General features: G+C 41.0%; 1 protein-coding gene across 2 annotated transcripts in view; it reads right to left on the reverse strand.

Moving 5' to 3' along the window:
* Window positions 1-461: 461 nt before the first annotated feature.
* Window positions 462-15,165, reverse strand: part of IFIH1 (interferon induced with helicase C domain 1) — a 52,273-nt gene continuing 37,569 nt past the window's right edge. For both annotated transcript variants that reach the window (XM_075933504.1, XM_006114847.4), the window contains exons 11-16: window positions 11,937-12,193; window positions 7,950-8,099; window positions 6,719-6,880; window positions 6,037-6,227; window positions 1,551-1,644; window positions 462-1,454 (exon numbers count right to left, since the gene is read on the reverse strand). In XM_075933504.1, coding sequence (XP_075789619.1) covers window positions 1,272-1,454; window positions 1,551-1,644; window positions 6,037-6,227; window positions 6,719-6,880; window positions 7,950-8,099; window positions 11,937-12,193 — 1,037 coding nt within the window. In that variant the 3' untranslated portion in view covers window positions 462-1,271. The remainder of the gene's footprint in view (window positions 1,455-1,550; window positions 1,645-6,036; window positions 6,228-6,718; window positions 6,881-7,949; window positions 8,100-11,936; window positions 12,194-15,165) is intronic.

Consider the following 15,165-nt stretch of genomic DNA (forward strand, 5'->3'; position numbering starts at 1 on the left):
ACTTTCAGACATTCCAGATTGAGTTTACAAGGCTGATAGTTCAGAAGACAAAACAAAAACACAGTTTTACTTGTAAGTAATCTGTCAGTGAGACAAATATGGAACCACATGATGCCATTTTTGGAGTTACTTTTCAGAGCATTGCTGCACTTTAAATTTCAATTATGGAATCCTGATCCTATTGAAATCTATAGGTGTTTCACCATCAACTTCATATAGGGCCAGGAATTCACACCAAATGTTTAAAAAATATTTCCTGAAGGAAAGCTTCAGCAATTACTGTATCTGAATGTCTATGCACTTATGGTTGCAAGAAATAAGGTGCATCACAATGTACAGGGACTACCTTATTTTACCTCAAACATTTTACAGTCTTTTCATCTTACTGCACATGGAAAACTATATTTGTTGCTTAAGTTCTAGGATCTGAGAGGCTGGATATTTAAATGAGTATAAAGACATTATTATTTCAAACCATGTTTTAATACTGGTTTAGTTTTAGTCTGACCATGTAACACATTTGGGAGTCACCAACTGATGGCATAAAGGATGAGAAGCAGGGTATTCTGGAAAACAGCACTAAGTAAATCTATTCCCCTCACCTGACTCCTCTTGCAGGGCATAATGTAGAAATGGAGACAACAAGGTAGTAGCAATGTAAGCATGGAGAAGAAGGGGAGGGAAATGACCAGATTAGTGGCTGTCACCAACTCTTATACTGGCTATTGCTTGCTTACCCTATACTCCACTGTGCCACCGAAAACTTATTCTTGGCCCCTGCTTTCACATGCACATTTGAATAAACAAACAAACAAACAAAATCAAGACATTTTGTAAATAAGTGTCTTTTGAGATAAAACCCCCAAAATATTTGAAGAAAACCACAGCCAGCAAAAGGCACTCATTACAATTAAAAAAAAATGACAGTTGCAATTAAAAAGGTAGACCTTGATAACTGTTGATTGGATTTTGTAGATAGAATAGGTTTGTTCTGTGAACCCAGACTAAAGCCCGGCTGCACTGGGTCTTCTTTTTCCCTCAAGCCACCCGAAACCTCCACTGCACGCTGGAATGCACACAGTTGCCCTATAGCATAATCCTGTCATCTCCACAGCCTTCTTCTTCTCACACAGCAGTCTTACCGCATTCAAGGCCTTCCGTAATGTCCAAGATGCAACATTTGGCCTTCTGTGTGCAAAAAACCCCCCTCTGATCACAGAAGTTAAAATAATGTTGAATATTTGGATTTCTTCACATTCTTGAACAAATTCTTAATCTTCATCACTGGAAACATAATGCTCTGCATAGTCAAAGACTGGGAAGTTGATTGGCAGCTCTCCCCATTTTTTGAAAACTTTGTTTGAGGTTTTCTTACCCTTGAATACAACTACAAAATTTCTGATCTTTAAGCAAGGCAGGTCTACACCTCGATGCACCATCATATTTCCCCACGCCTGAAAAATGTAAGGAAAGTTGTATTTCAGTTCAAATAGTCAGTGTAATTAGACAAATATGTTAGCACAAAATAGAAAAAAGAAACACCCACTTACTTGCCCACAGTCTTTACAGATAATTTCACCATTTGTTTGGTAATCAGCATGTTTTTCTTGCAGTGTCTTATTTTCCCTTATGTTGTAAAGGTCTCTGAAAATGGACAGGAAAGACTAATCAGAGTGTGTTATCCTTTTCATAGCAAAAATAGGGTTACCAGATGGTTTAAAAAAATACCAGACACACTTGATCTCAGATGGGGGGAAAGTCGGGGGGAACTGGCTGGCGGGAAGCATGGATGGCTGGGGGGAAACTGGATGGTGGGAAGCAGGGCTGGCTGGGAAGGAATCGGGGGGAGCTGGGCTGACCGGGGGGGAACTGGCTGGCGGGAAGCAGGGCTGGCCGGGAGGGGGTTGGGTGGAACGGGACTGGCCTGGGGGGAACCAGTTGGGAGGGAGCGAGGCTGGCTGAGGTGCACGCAGATCCTGGGGTGCTGCCTGTCCCGCGCACGGTCCTGGCAGTGCGCAAAGGAGAGTCCGGCGCCGGGGATTCCATCCGCCCTCTCTACTGCGTAGTTGCGTACAGGCAGTCCCCGGGTTACATACAAGATAGGGACTATAGGTTTGTTCTTAAGTTGAATTTGTATGTAAGTCGGAACTGGCTCCAGATTCAGCTGCTGCCACTGAAACTGACCAGGGGCTGACTACAGGAAGCCGGAGGCAGAGTTGCTCTGCCCCCAGCTTCCTGGAATCAGCCTGATCAGTTTCAACAGCTGCTGAATCTGGAGCCTGGGACAGAACAGCTGGGGCGCTGCCCGGTAGGTTCCCACAGGACCAACCCGGCAGCACCCCAGCTGCTCTACCCGAGGCGTCCCGCAACAAAAGCCTGGTCTGCTGGGGGGGGGGGCGCACTAACTGTACCCCCTTTTCCTCCAGCAGACCAGGGAGACCCGAGCAAAGCCGCCCAGGTTTGCTGGACCCCCCCAGCAGACCAGGGGGATAGGAGCAAAGCAGCCCAGGCGGCAGGGGTCCCGTTGCCTGGGCAGCTTTGCTCCCGGGCAAACGAGCAAAGCCGCCCAGGCGGCGGCTTTGCTCGGGTGTCCCTGGTCTGCTGGGGGGAGGGCGGGGGTCCAGCGGCTTTGCTGGACCCCTCCAGCAGACCAGGGGGACAGGAGCAAAGCTGCCCAGGTGGAGGGGGTCCCGCTGCCTGGGCGGCTTTGCTCCCGGGCAAACGAGCAAAGCCGCCCAGGCGGCGGCTTTGCTCGGGTGTCCCTGGTCTGCTGGGGGGGTCCAGCGGCTTTGCTGGACCCCCCCAGCGGACCAGGGAGACCGGAAGAAGCTTTTCTCGCCCCGGAGGACAAGGGTGGCGACCCGCCGCCCGTAAGCTCCGGGGTGAGAAAAGCCCTGTTCATTAAGTGCGGATCCGACATAAGTCGGAGCCGCGTAAGTCGGGGACTGCCTGTATTGGCTGGCTGGTAGACACGCCCATGCAGTGTGAGTGTATCTACCAGCCAGGCAGTACGCAACTACGTACTGATACTCATGATAATAATAAAAACGTAATTAGAAAATACCGGACATTTATATGTCTGATATTTTCTCAATTTGTTTCCTGGACAAAAGCGCAAATACCGGACTGTTCAAAACCGCACACCTGGCAACCCTTAGCAAAAATGGCCTTAAATACAGTACACAACTGCTGAAGTAAGAGGTGTATGTAAAATGGCTATATTAGAGCTACCACCATAAACTCTGTCTGACCCTTGAGCATGTACAAGTCAATGCAAGGGCAAGTGTGCTCTCTTTGCACCTCTGAGCATAAAGACTACTCTCTGGTGGCTCCTACTTAGGAGACAGGGGAGAAGTGGTGGCATAACTGATCCATCCTTTTCTGTCCACTGGCCATCAGAGCTCACTGTCCTTAGAACGACACCCTCAGAATGTTGTACCCTCAAAAGTAGTGGGATAGCTGGCTTGCTCTGTATGCCATGGAGCTTTAAGAGAAACAGTGCCTAGGAGCGGGTGGCTCTGCTTCTGAATTTCCTCCCAACGTGGAGCTGTGTCTGATTCTGAAAGTACAACGCTACGGAGCATGTGCTTCATTCTGCTAGTTATTCCAGTGAAAGCTTGATGTTCAGAGTTCCTAGGCTATGTGAAAGTGTTAAAAATTTACTAATCTATTGCTTGGGTAGGCAGCTGCCAACATTATGCTAACACAGTGCTCTGCTGCTTATTGAGCTCTGTGTGGGGGCTTCTTATCATTTTGCTACCATAGAAACTAATATTTGCAGCTACTGCTCAATTTTCCTCTAATTCTTCATTTCCACTTTCTCAAAAACATACTCAAAAGCTCTTCTAGATGGAGATCACTTGCCAAAATTTTCAACCAAAAGTAACTTGTGGGGGAGTACTACAGGGTGGGGAGCAATCTGGTACGGACCTTAGTCTCAATGAAGAATAATGGATTGGCAAATTGGACTTGCAACACACACACTCTCTCTCTTTCTCTAGCAATTACAATTTATTTTGTGCAGCTGCAACAAGACATTTCCAGTAGTATTTCAGTTACATTATGATCAGTTGGTGAAATTTTCCTCAACACACCACATGCCTATGCAAAACACCTTAGGATCATTGTCCTACATACAGCACTAAGGATTCAGCAGGGTTTGTAAGGCCTTGTATTAAGAATATAAAATCCTGGATAATCAGTTAACTGGCTAAACGCTATGTTTAAACTGGCTAACTGATTAAGCAGGGATTCTAGTGGGGGACCTCTCCAGCCCGGCCTCTCTGGCCATGGGGGGCTGCCACTGTCTGCTTCTGGCCCCGCCATGCAGGCTGGGGGATGGGAGCAGGTTGCTGGTTCCTGATCCCCATGGGGGGCTGGAGCAGCCCTCCACCTGCAGCGGGCCACGGACAAAGAGCATCCCTACCTTATATAGAACAATTACCCTTTCACATCCCTACCTTGTACTGGCCCCTTCGTATTAGGTTAGTTTCACCTCTTGGTATTATGGAGCTCAGCAACTATAGTGTCACAACCTTAGTTATATAACTGCATGGTACCATGGCTATTTTATTGTCTTCTTAAACATATAAAGCAGTGATGTTTAAAACTGATAAAGCTGCAAAAATAATTGCACAACTCCAGAGGGCCACAGTCTTTTTCCCTCTAATTTTTCTCTTTTCTCTCTGTTGAAGATGCATGAAGTTAGCTTAACATTAAAATTGGAAGTTTAATCTTTTTAAAAAAACCTAAAACAGAAAACACTGTATTGCCATTTGCAACATACTTTTAAGATCAAAGCAGACTGTGAAGAGCTTCAAAAAGATCTCACCAAACTAAGTGATTGGGCAACAAAATGACAAATGAAATGTAATGTTGATAAATGTAAAGTAATCCACATTGGAAAAAATAACCTCAACTATATAGACAATATGACGGGGACTAATATGGCTACAAATACTCAAGAGAGAGATCTTGAGAGTCATTGTGGATAGTTTTCTGAAAATATCCACTCAGTGTGCAGCAGCAGTCAATAAAGCAAATACAATGTTAGGAATCATTAAAAAAAGGGACAGAGAATAAGACCTCTATAGAAAACCATGGTATGCCCACATCTTAAATACTACATAAAGAAAAAGTTCAGAGAGGACAAAAAAATGATTAGGGGTTTGGAACAGGGCCCATATGAAAAGAGATTAAAAAGACATGGATTTTTCACCTTGGAAAAGAGGAGACTAAGGGGGGGGGGGGGGGGGGAGATGATAGAGGTCTATAAAATCATGACTGGTGTGGAAAAAGTGAATAAGGAAAAATTATTTACTTATTCCCACAATATAAGAACTAGGAGTCACCAAATGAAATTAATAGACAGCAGATTTAAAAAAAGGAAGTTTTTCTTCACTCAGCACACAGTCAACCTATGGAACTCCTTGCCACAGGATGTGGTGAAGACTAGGGCTTTAACAGGTTTCAAAAAAGAGCTAGATAGATTCATGGAGGTTAGGTTCATCAATGGCTATTAGCCAGGATGGGTAGGAATGGTGTCCTAGCCTCTGTTTGTCTGGAAATGGGTGACAGGAGAGGGATCATGTGAGGATTACCTGTTGTGTTCCCTCCCTCTGGGGCATCTGGTACTATTGGCAAACAGAATGCTGAGCTAGATGGACCTTTGGTCTGACCCAGTATGGTCATTCTTATGTTCTTAACATATGCAACAATTCCACATATGTAGCATTGTTAGTTACTGGTTGGACTACCAACTACATGCAGTATGAACAAAGTGGCCTAGTTAAAATTACAACTGGAACCTAATCTTTTGCATTTATTGATATTTCATCCTCTAGTCAGCTTAGGGCTGCTTCACCATCTCTTTAAATGCACCAAAACCTTGTGTAGCTGATGACTTTGCTCCACCTCCCCTCCCCCAAATGTTTTTTATATTTTATAGCAGATGTAATGTTGCAGGCTCTTTGCAGACATTCTGAAAGAAAAACAGATTTCTTCCTCAAAGGAAATAAGTAGTTAGGTAGCACTTACTGGAACTCCTTTTTCACATTGACGTGATGCATGTTTTCGATAACTTGTATGTCTTCCCCAGAACATTTCAATTTATGGCAATTTTTGCAAAGGAAAGTTATTAGTGAAGGGTTTTCCTTGTAAGTCTTAAGCTGATCTCTCTTTGCCTTCATTTTTTTTTCCATTATACTTTGCATCTGAAAGCCTTGAATCTAGAAGCAGAACAGAACACTGTCATATTCTACTAAAACTACAGCAGCAGACTTATGGAAATGAAGGATTTATTTCCAAGTTTACTTCCAAAACTCCACCCACTTGAAATGAATACAGATTTGGGAAATACAGATACGGGAAATGGATTCAGTTAGAAAGACACAGTCAACTTTAAAAACTTTTTTTTTTAACCTAACAATTTTTTTCTGGTTGTTTTTGTTACAAGTAACTTCTAAAAATGACTGTCACAAAGATTTGAAAACAATGAGTATTTTTTTCTAATTTTGCAGTTATTTTACTTTAATTTATGTGTTTTTTCTAACTTTATCAACAGGAAAGAAAATGTTATTTTTAAAACATGTAAATGTGGTTGTAAAGCAGTAAATATTGCACAAAGAATTGAGGGCAACAGTCATATTGATTTTCGTTTTGTCTTCAGGAAACAAACCTGTTCCTCATTATAAGACAAAGAATGCGTCAGAAGCAATACCTTATGTAGATATTCCTCCTGTGACATCTTTTGGACACGTTGAATAGCTTTATACATCATTTTCTCGCGAAATATATTAACATTTTCACGTTCAACAGCTCCTGATCCACCTGACGCCACCAGCACATAGGTGCTTTCATCAGCTCGAGCTCGACCCCGGGCCTGCAGTTTGCAAAAAACATTGGCTAAGAAATCCTGCACAACCCTTCACTCGCTCGGCCATATTCATGTAACTAAAGATGTTCTTTTGTTTCTTGAAGTTAAGAGAATGAGAATCTCTGTGTAGCACATCTGCAGTTAAACATTATTTATCTGGCTCTTTGATAAACAGCATTCCAATACCATGTAGTGCCATTAAAAATAAAATAACTAGCACATGGTATTAGGGAGATATAATTTGAAAGGGACCAGGAGACAAAAACTTTGCAACTCAGAACCTAAGTTTTCCCTGAAAAAGAAATGCATGCAATACAAATCCCCATATTAATTCACACGTAACATTCTAGCTTGAATATAGTAGTATTTTGAGATGGAAGTGTTTGCATGTGTTATTTACCACAGGAAATGCCTTCACAATTGTATATTCTGTGCATTACTTCAATTGTAAACTTTTCTGAGCATGAATTTATTTTGTTATGTATTTGTACTGCGTGTAGCACACCAGGGCTGGGGCCTACAGGGGCATAACAATACAAATAATTAATATGGTCAGTGAATGATTTGGGATTTTTTTCACAAAAATCCTGTGTCATTTATCTTTCAGGGGAGAGAAGAACTAGTAAATGAAGGGGTGGATACACATCTTCCTCTGGAGCCCCTTCTCCAACATGGTAAAAGGGAGCTAAGGTCAACCTTTGCCCATCTTCTCTCCTAGCTTCAGGAAGGGCCACCTAAGAGCTTAAGGATTGTGAACAGCTTTGAGCAGGCACTTGCATATGTGTGAATTTCACATTGTACAGAGGGTGCAGCATGGAAATGGGGTTGGTATAAAACATCTCTTTAAGCATTTTCCTCCTTAGTATGTAAGGGTCCCAAGATTTCTTGCAAATATGATACGTACAACAGAAGTTTGAAAACAACTGTCAGAGAGTGTAACGCCTCGTGCATCACCTCCCATGTTTCTCCCTCCAATGCTTCTCCTGACAAAGAAAGGCTGTTTTGGTATATAGACACATCAGTGAGAAATTCTGGCCTTATTTAAAACCACACCCAAAAATACAAATTCCCATACCTGCACCATAGCTATTTCATTGGTGACAAGACCATAGCGGATAACAATGTTGCACTCTTTGATATCCAGGCCTTCTTCAGCCACAGTAGTAGCAATAAGTAGATTTACTTTCCCAGCACGGAATTTACTGATGATTTCCCTTTGTTCATTCTGTAAAAACAAATTTCATTAATTTGATTCACTATATTAACTTTCAGTGTTATCCTCTAGCACTTAAAACTAAGCAATCTTTCCTTTCTTTAAAAGGTTTAGTGAATTATGGCCAAAGTTTTCAAGCTTGGGCGCATTTAAACATTTTTAAGGGGATAAGAAAGTACACCATTGACTTCAGTGTGTGCTGAAAATACACAATACCTTTGAAAAAGAAAAAAACCTCACTTTCATTTGCTTATTAATATTAAGTGCCAAAATATAAAAATATCACTCTATAATCCCAGTGAACTGTGAGGTGTCAGAGAGGCTGGACAACACTGTTTCTTTGTTCTGTCATTAAACCAGCACTGATAGAAACAAAAATAAGGTCCTGATTTTCAAAGATACAACAAACATCTGCCACTATCATTAATTTCAGCTGGAGTGATGGAACTCAGCTGCACCATAATCACGCCCAAAGGTTTTTTAAATTTAATTTCCCTTATAATGTAAAATGCTTCTCTCAAGATAAATAGCACAGTTTTAAAAAAATCCACAACCCCAAAGCACTGATGAGGCTTTTAGAGTAAAACAATCTCACGTGCAAAGATATGTGACACCTTTTGAAATCTTTCTATGTGTTGTGTTTAACTTTAGAATCTAGAAGCTCTCGAATAAAAGCTCAATTTGCTCTTTCATCATTACACCATATCGCAATAAATCTTCATATGAAAGATTCAATTCCTAACATTTTTTAAAGCTGAGAAACCCTGATGTAAATTGGTTCTGTCTAGCATATAAGCCACACTTTTTTAAAGTGCTGAAATGACAGTCTCATTGGGAGCTAGAACAGAAATACAAGGGGGAAATTTAGCCAATTAGAACATTCATTGTTGAAATCTGAATATTTTTTGGCTACAGAAAGCCACAGAGAAGGCACAGTCAACAAACAAAATAATGTGGAGTAAATCAAACTGAGTGATTCATTGTGAATAATATTCATTGTGAATTTTGGCAATTTCTCATTCAATAATTATCCAGCCATGGTGTGAAGCATATGGGCCTATGCAAATTAAGTAAACAGCAAGACAAGGAACAAGCACAGGTCAGTAACATTACAACTCTTTTCAGATTAACAAAGAATATGACAATAGATATTATGTTTGTCTCTTAATACACAATTTTAAAGGATAAAATAATATCCCAGATTTTAATAACTGTAATAGAATATATAAAAAGGGTCCAGGCTGCCTCACTAAATCATAGATTACTAAAACTTGAAGGGACCTTGAGAGATCATCAAGTGAAGTCATCTGCCCTCACAGCAGGACCAAGCACTGTCAGATCATCCCTGATAGATGTCTATCCAATCTGCTCTTAAATATCTCCAGTGATGGAGATTCCACAACCTCCCTAGGTAACTTATTCCAGTGTTTAACCACCCTGACAGTTAGGAAGTTTTTCCTAATGTCCAACTTAAATCTCCCTTACTGCAATTTAAGCCCATTATTTCTTGTCATCTAGCCAAATACAACTTAGATGGGGCTACTGTAAGGTTGGTGCATAAAGTAGCTGGATAACCATATTCAGAGAGTAGTTATTAATGGTTCACAATCCTGCTGGAAAGGTATAACAAGTGGAGTTCCGCAGGGGTCTGTTTTGGGACCGGCTCTGTTCAATATCTTCATCAAAGATTTAGATATTGGTATAGAAAGTACGCTTATCGGCTGTGTCTACATTGGCACCCTTTTCCGGAAAAGGGATGCTAATGAGACAAGTCGGAATTGCAAATGCCGCGGGGGATTTAAATATCCCCTGCGGCATTTGCATGAACATGGCTGTCGCTTTTTTCCGGCTCGGGGCTTTGCCGGAGAAAAGCGCCAGTCTAGACGGGATCTTTCGGAAAATAAAGCCTTTTCCGGAAGATCCCTTATTCCTGATTTTAAGAGGAATAAGGGATCTTCCGGAAAAGGCTTTATTTTCCGAAAGATCCCGTCTAGACTGGCACTTTTCTCCGGCAAAGCCCCGAGCCGGAAAAAAGCGGCAGCCATGTTCATGCAAATGCCACGGGGGATATTTAAATCCCCCGCGGCATTTGCAATTCCGACTTGTCTCATTAGCATCCCTTTTCTGGAAAAGGGTGCCAATGTAGACATAGCCATCAAGTTTGCAGATGATACCAAGCTGGGACGGGTTGTGACTGCTCTGGAAGATAGGGTCATAATTCAAAATGATCTGGACAAATTGGAGAAATGGTCTGAGGTAAACAGGATGAACTTTAATAAAGACATATGCAAAGTGCTCCACTTAGGAAAGAACAATCAGTTTCACACATACAGAATGGGAAGCGACGGTCTGGGAAGGTGTACAGCAGAAAGGGATCTAGGGGTTATAGAGGACGACAAGCTGATTATGAGTCAGCAGTGTGATGCTGTTGCAAAAAAAGCAAACATGATTCTGGGATACATTAACAGGTGTGTTGTGAGCAAGACCTGAGAAGTCATTCTTCCGGTCTACTCTGTGCTGGTTAGGCCTCAGTTGGAGTACTGTGTCCAGTTCTGGGTACCGCATTTCAAGAAAGATGTGGAGAAATTGGAGAGGGTCCAGAGAAGAGCAACAAGAATGATTAAAGGTCTAGAGAACATGACCTATGAAGGAAGGCTGAAAGAATTGGGTTTGTTTAGTTTAGAAAAGAGAAGATTGAGTGGGGACATGATAGCAGTTTTCAGATATCTAAAAGGGTATCATAAGGAGGAGGGAGAAAACTTGTTCATCTTGGCCTCTGAGGATAGAACAAGAAGTAATGGGCTTAAACTGCAGCAAGGGAGGTTTAGGTTGGACATTAGGAAAAAGTTCCAAAGTATCAGGGTAGTCAAACACTGGAATAAATTGCCCAGGGAGGTTATAGAATTCCCATCTCTGGAGATATTTAAGAGTAGGTTAGATAAATGTCTATCAGGGATGGTCTAGAAATTATTTGGTCCTGCCATGAGGGCAGGGGACTGAACTTGATGACCTCTCGAGGTCCCTTCCAGTCCTAGTATTCTATGATTCTCTCTCATCACAGGCCAAGGAGATCATCAACTCAAGGTTCTGTACAGATGTAACCAACGACAGTATAAGCCAACTGACATCAGTGAACTAACTTCTGAGTCAGTCAAAGGGCATTCTGCCCATTATTTGAAAACTCAGTCTTAACGTGAGCTCCATCCTTTAAAACAACGGGGATAGTTCTCATTGCTGTCAGTGAGACCATTAAGTATCACTTGCAATGGTGTTTGCAGGAGAGACCCTTAACACCAAGTTCTGGTGTTCTATGAAAGAAGTGACACTACAAACATGCAAAGCAGACAGCTCCCAACATGCCCTGCTTGTTTGGCCTTTGTAAGATCACCATCTCTTCTAGGGGAACCTTAGTGCTCGTCTTCACTGACACAGAGATATCCTGTTATGAGCTAACTAAGAAATTTAGAGTGAAAGAATTAAGAGAAGACAAGGCACTTGTCATTTACATCAGAAAGTAGTCATTTACACCAGAAAGTAGCCAGATCAGCACTATACCTCGATTCAGCTGATGTATTTTAAAATGTGATTAGCACTTGGTGCTAATGTAATGCTTTTCCAAGTGCTTCACAAAAGGAGGATGAGTACCCCCACTCTTCAATGGCAGAAATAAGTCACAAAGCAGTTAAGGGATCTGAACAAGATTGAACAAAATCAGAGATAGATGTGGGACTGAATCCAGGTCTCCAGACTCCCAGTCCTTTTCTCAAACAATTAAGACAAGCTGCCTCCTTTAAATGTAAATACATTTTAAACACCACTCACTAATTTCATTTTCTGTGAGTTTTGTACCTGAGTCATGGGTTTAAATTCACTGTTATGTCCAGCTCCGATTAGATAGTGAGCTTTAACTCCCACTTCTTCGAATTTCGTGTTATCCTGAATCCACTGGAAAAGGGCAAATGCACTTTGCCGAGTCTTTGTGAAGATAATTCCCCTAGCTTCACTAGTCTTTGTGAACTCCTCCATTAAGGTGTTTCGCAACTGTGTGAGCTTCTCATTTTCATACTCTGGCTTTCCAGCCAACTCTTTCAGCTGTTTCTTCTTTGCTATAAATAATAGCAAATACAAAATCAACAAGCTGTCATTATGTAAATAAATGCTTTAGAAAAATCAAGTGAATAGTAGAAACTAATTCATCACCATAGTATGAAATGCTGGGACACACCAATTTATTTTGCAAACTATTTTATGTTAATTAAAAACACAACGGATTAAGAGAAATCCTGATAATTTACCATATACTTCAGCTATGAATAAGCAAGACAAGTGCCTGTATACCATGGGGACCAGTGAATTAAAAAAACATTTATATAGGCGTAAACAAATAAAACAACAACATCTGTGAAGTGCAAACCATAAACAATATTTTAGCCTTATATTAATCTACCAAAAATCTTGAAAAGTGCTGGCAGGCTCTTATATTAAAAATCCCTATCCCTGGACCTCACCACTGGAATACATTTGTGGAGTAGTGAGTTTGGGAGGATAGAGGTCATGCCCATTAGGCACTCTTGTAGGGATGCCCCCCACTGGACAATTTCCATTGCATGTAATAAAAGCCAGGATTTCTTTTGACTGAAAACAACCACCAAAACAAACAAACAAACAAAAAAACCTTTTCCTAGTCAGTTCCTTAAAGAGGAATGCAATGATCATTGGGGACAGTTTTGGATGAATATCTTTAAACATTCAGAGGGGTAGCTGAGTTAGTCTGTACAAGATAGATTTAGGATTGCCAGGTGTCCGGTTTTGAACCAGACAGTCCAATATTTGAGCTTTCTGTCTGGGAAATAAATTGAGAAAACGCCGTACATATAAAAGTCTGGTATTTTCTAATTAAGTTAGTTTTATTATTCTGAGTATAAGTACGTAGTTGCATACTGCCTGGCTGGTAGACACTCTCACACTACGTGAGTGTGTCTACCAGCCAGACAGTACACAACTACGCAGTAGAGAGGAGGAGGGGGGCGAGGCTGGGTCTGGGGTGGGATGGAATCCCCAGGGCCAGACTTGCTCGCGGTTCACCGGGACTATATTCAGGACAGGCAGCACCCCGGGATCTGTGTGCACCTAGGTCAGCCCTGCTCCCCGCTGACTGGTTCTCCCCCAGCCAGCCCCACTTTCCCCGACCCCCTCCCGAGCAGCCTTGCTTCCCGCTAGCCGATTCTCTCCCCCTGCTCCCCCTGAACCCTTTCTGGCCAGCCCCACTCCCCTCCCAGGTGGTTCTCCCCTCCTTCCCCCCATCTGAGATCAAGTGTGTCCGGTATTTTTTTTGAAGCCATCTGGTAACCCTAGATAAACTTAAAAAACAACAAATACTATGGTAGCACTTTAAAGACTAATAAAACATGTAGATGGTACTAACAAAACATGTAGCTCATGATACCATCTACATGTTTTGTTAACTTTTAAACATGTACATTATATGCATTTGCCACAGCATGGAAGGAGTGTGTAGTGAATTTCATTGCACACAACATGCTTATATGAGGGCATAAAAGATATTAATGCTATCTTAGAATGTAAGTTTCTTTTGTCACTCTATTGAGTTAAAACCATTTCACAGTGAAATCTATAGTAAGGACCATGCTCTATTTTTAAAACAGCAGAGAAAAGTGAATGTAAATTAAATTTCCTTTCCTCCCAGTGTCACTAATGCCACCTTCAGTAATAAAATGGAACAGATTTTTAATTTATTTTTCACTGGTTAGGTAGGCTCTTTCAATTTCATTCACTTTAGCTTTCTAGTTCTCAGATATTAACCTGATATAGACATGTTCAGTCTGCAAACACTGGAGGGAATTTCCTTCAAATATAAACCTTTCCATTGGAAGTTTATAAAAATATATAAAATATTTCTACGGTGACTACTATTCCTATTATCAGTTTGAGGCTTATCTATAATAACATCTATATTCTGTAAGGCACCAGGCATATTTAAGAAATATTTTACAAGAACTATTTATTATAAATTGACTTTGCAGCTTGTTTTTACACCACCTAAATTTTGGGCCCTAATTTGACCTGGCACTGTCTCTAGAATACGCCTCAGGTTTTTAGTACGCTTGGTCTTTAGCAAAAGGCCATTTCTATTAGGAAGCTATTTTTTCCTGTCTTTCTATAATATGTGCATATATTCTGGAGAAGACACTGAGGGTTTATACTTAAGCAACAAAGAACCCAACACACTTTTAAAAATCTAGGTGGCAACTGGATTTGGTCCAAATTTTTAAACTGGTCCGATCCTGTTCGCATTGAGGTCTATAATAATTTATATTAACAATAATCAGAAACATTTGGTCACTAATTTCTCCTTTGTTTGAAAGGTAAAATATTCACATTTTTTCCAGTCACAATGGGTTGAATTCAAAGAGCCATAAAAAAATTCAAAGCAAAGCTTGCCTTATTTGTTTTAGTGCAATGAATCTTATAATACTGTCTGTATATCTTTAGCATTAGTAAATTAGATCTATAGTTCTACTGTAATGTGTAATTCAATCTGGAAATAAACTGAGCTAATTTTTTCAAACTATAATTCAGTAGGCCAACATAATTATGTAATATTAATAAAAGATTAAAAGCAGGAACCCAGGAAGTCTATTTCTCAGCAAATCTGTATGATGAGGAATATAACTGATGCATTAAAGTATTGCTTTTCAGAGTAACTGTTTGTAGGAAGCCCTGTATATATTATTTATGGCAATATGTTCAGTACCATAGCTTTGCAAATATTCAAACTATGTTTGTATCTCAGTAATGATAAATGGAACTATAGACATCTAGTTATGAATAAGCATTTCATTATTAGGCCAAATCCTGCAGCCTTTGCTTAGGCAAAGCTCCACTGATTTCATCAGGAGGTTTGCCAGAGTGAGCCTGAAGGTTCTGATCCACAGACCGATGCGAGTGAGTGGGGATGGGGAGGTACACTCCTGACCTTGCTACGCCGTGGTATAAAGCTACAAGTGCCTTGTCTCCTTTTCACCACAAATTCAGAAGTTGCAAATTACTACTAAGT

The sequence above is a fragment of the Pelodiscus sinensis genome, chromosome 7 (assembly GCF_049634645.1).
Source record: "Pelodiscus sinensis isolate JC-2024 chromosome 7, ASM4963464v1, whole genome shotgun sequence".
Classification (NCBI taxonomy): domain Eukaryota; kingdom Metazoa; phylum Chordata; order Testudines; family Trionychidae; genus Pelodiscus; species Pelodiscus sinensis.